The sequence below is a fragment of the Saprolegnia parasitica genome, assembly GCF_000151545.1.
Source record: "Saprolegnia parasitica CBS 223.65 unplaced genomic scaffold supercont2.975, whole genome shotgun sequence".
Lineage (NCBI taxonomy): Eukaryota > Oomycota > Saprolegniomycetes > Saprolegniales > Saprolegniaceae > Saprolegnia > Saprolegnia parasitica.
The window spans coordinates 43-2,619 of record NW_012157369.1 but is presented as its reverse complement, the minus strand read 5'-3'; the positions used below and the strand labels follow the sequence as shown (position 1 = coordinate 2,619).

The window sequence follows — 2,577 nt, the reverse complement described above, 5'->3', positions numbered from 1 at the left end:
GCTCCTCGACCATCGTGAGACTATGATGTTTTTCGCTGCCGAGCGAGAGCGTGAGGGCAAGGTCGTTGCTCGCGCGCACACGGAGGAGGTCACAGTTCGTGACGAGGTGACCGCGAAGGACGTCTTCCAGCGCGAGCACTGCCGATGCCGAGACCTTGGCGCCGACGCGGGTGAGAATCGCAACGAGCGCGTCAAGGTTGGCCTCCAAGATGCCGCCTTCGTCGACGCAACTTTGGCCGTGAGCTCGGCAATGAGCGGGTCGATATGGGGCGAGAACGAGGTGGACAAAGGCCGGGCCACCGCACGCACAGACGCGCTTGCGCCGTGAAGAATGTCGTCTGCAGCCGCGGCAAGAACGGATGAGCGGACCTGTGATATTGGCGAGAACGCTTTGAGGCACGCGGGCGACGCCAGCCGCAGCGAACTGGTGCGCTTCGAGCGTACCGTTCATGAGCGCGTGCTGGTAGGCCGGCAGGAACAAGTCGAGGCCTTGGGCAGCGCAAGCGCCGGCAAGAAAAAGAGATCTGTGGCACCAACACCGCCCTTGCGATGGCGCGAGTCACTGAAATCGAGCTGAGGTTGTTGTAAATAACGTCGATGTGCTTGGCGAGCTCGTCAGGCCTGATCGTCGTGCTATGGCTGCTAAACGCAGTCTCGACGACCGACACGTCGCTGTCGTTGAAGCGCGCGAGGACATACTTGGGAAAGATCGGGACTTGCTCGACGTACGAGAAAGTCGCCGACTGGCAAAAGGCTGCAATGAGCCAGCACTCAAGAAACCGCGTCTCGGCAATGTCGGCTTCGCAGTACTTGCAAATCTCAGCGGCAAGCCACTGGACACCGGCCGCCTCGCCACTTGACGCAACCGCACGCACCGAGTGCTGGATCGCTGCCGCCCTATCGTCGTCCGGGCGACTCGTGACGACCGAAACGGTGTTGTTGAAGAGCGCGGCACGAGGTACGGAAGCACCACGCGCGACTTGACCTTGACATTCCGGAGGCCAGCAAGCGCGTACTCTTGGACGAGGTCGTCCACCGACGTGATACGCTTGAGGAGGCGCGGGATGAGCTCGTCAAACGAGCGGTAGCACATGCTCTAAACGCACCACCGGCCGCGCGGCGGACCTCGGGCGGCGCGTCGCAAAGTACGTCTTCGAGCGCAACGACAAGCGTCTCGACGGAATCGTCGAGTTGTCTCCTGGGCGAGCACTGGATGACCTCGGCGAGTTCGAGGCAGACGCCTTGACGCGTGCCGGCGGGGCTCGTCCCGCGCGCAGGATAAGGACGACCTCGGGCATGACACACTCGCCAAGCTAGCGCACGATTTCGCCGAGCGTGCACGCGACGTTTTGCTTCTCGACGCTCTTGCCGGAGAGCGCTTGCATGAGCGTCTCGAGCATCGATTGCAGCGTCTTGGGCGGGCTGGAGCGTCCAGGGCAGCGTCTTGGGCGGGTTGGAGACGACACTCTTCCACACCTGGAGCGTGCTCTGGCGAACAACGGCCGACGTAAACGAGCGCATCATGTAAAGCGCAGCGAGAACGGCGTCGCGGCGCGGCTTGCTGAGGATCTCGAGCATCGCCTTCTCGCCAGCGGCGCTGCCTGTAGCGGCGCCGTCTTCGTCGTCGTGGGCACACATGACAACCATCTGCGTGCCGCTGTCGTGGTACAACAAGTCGCCGAGGAACGAGATCGACGACTCACGAATGTCGTCAAAGAGATTCTTCGTGTTGGAAAGCGCGTGTGCGTTGACGACAAAAAGCGCATGGCCACGTCACGGACACCTTCCGACTCATGCGAGAGACCAGACACGATCATCTGGAGCGCCTTGGCAAGGCGAGAAGCCCTTGCCGAGCGCCGGCGGGAGGAACGCCAGCACACAGTGGGCCGTGGCCTTGGGTGGCGCAATCGGAAGGATTTCGTCGCGGAGACCGTGGTTGAGCACACCCGGGCCAAGCTTGACGAGTACCTCGCAGAGCCCCTGGGCCGAACCCGACAGCTCGACCGATGACGACTCCGACTCGATGGTTTGCAGCAGCGACGGCACGAGGTGTGAAGAGTGACTCTGGCCGAGACCCTTGACGAGCATAACAAGCGCTTTGGACGCGACCGTGCGGACCTCGGGAGCGGCATCTCGAGCCAGGCAGGGCGCGATCGTGTCGAGGAGATACGGCGTGAGGTCCTTGGCGTCGTTGACCATCGCGCACATGCTGCTGACAACAATCTTCTCGGAGATGCGGGTGTCGTCAAGACGCGCCGAAGCACGGATATGACGAGCGCAAGCGACGGCGCGTCGATCGAGTGCCCCAGCTTCATCGACTGCAGCGTCCGCCGTCTTGCGGGTCGGGTCCTGGAAGCCGGCGAGCAAAATCGAGGCGATTGAGACAATCTAAGGGTTGTGCACGACACGCGCAATGTCGAATGCGCAGCCTCCTTCATGCGCGGGTGTGAATCCGAGAGCGACGCCGTGAGCTTCGAAATGATCTGCGGCGAGCACGAACCAAGCCGTTTCGACGCAGACGACCCGATACAAATGGCAGTCTGCTTGGTACGCCACGCCGGATCGTCGACTGCGCGC

The 2,577-nt window shown here is 62.4% G+C and overlaps 1 protein-coding gene across 1 annotated transcript; it reads right to left on the bottom strand.

Moving 5' to 3' along the window:
- Positions 1 to 962: 962 nt before the first annotated feature.
- SPRG_18101 (hypothetical protein) lies at positions 963 to 2,208 on the bottom strand (the record flags this gene model as incomplete). The annotated part of the gene is made up of 5 exons (XM_012357533.1): positions 963 to 1,096; positions 1,150 to 1,261; positions 1,342 to 1,422; positions 1,475 to 1,722; positions 1,810 to 2,208. Coding segments are annotated over 5 exons (974 nt in total), but the record flags the coding sequence as incomplete, so codon positions are not given.
- Between the last annotated feature and the right edge of the window lie 369 nt (positions 2,209 to 2,577).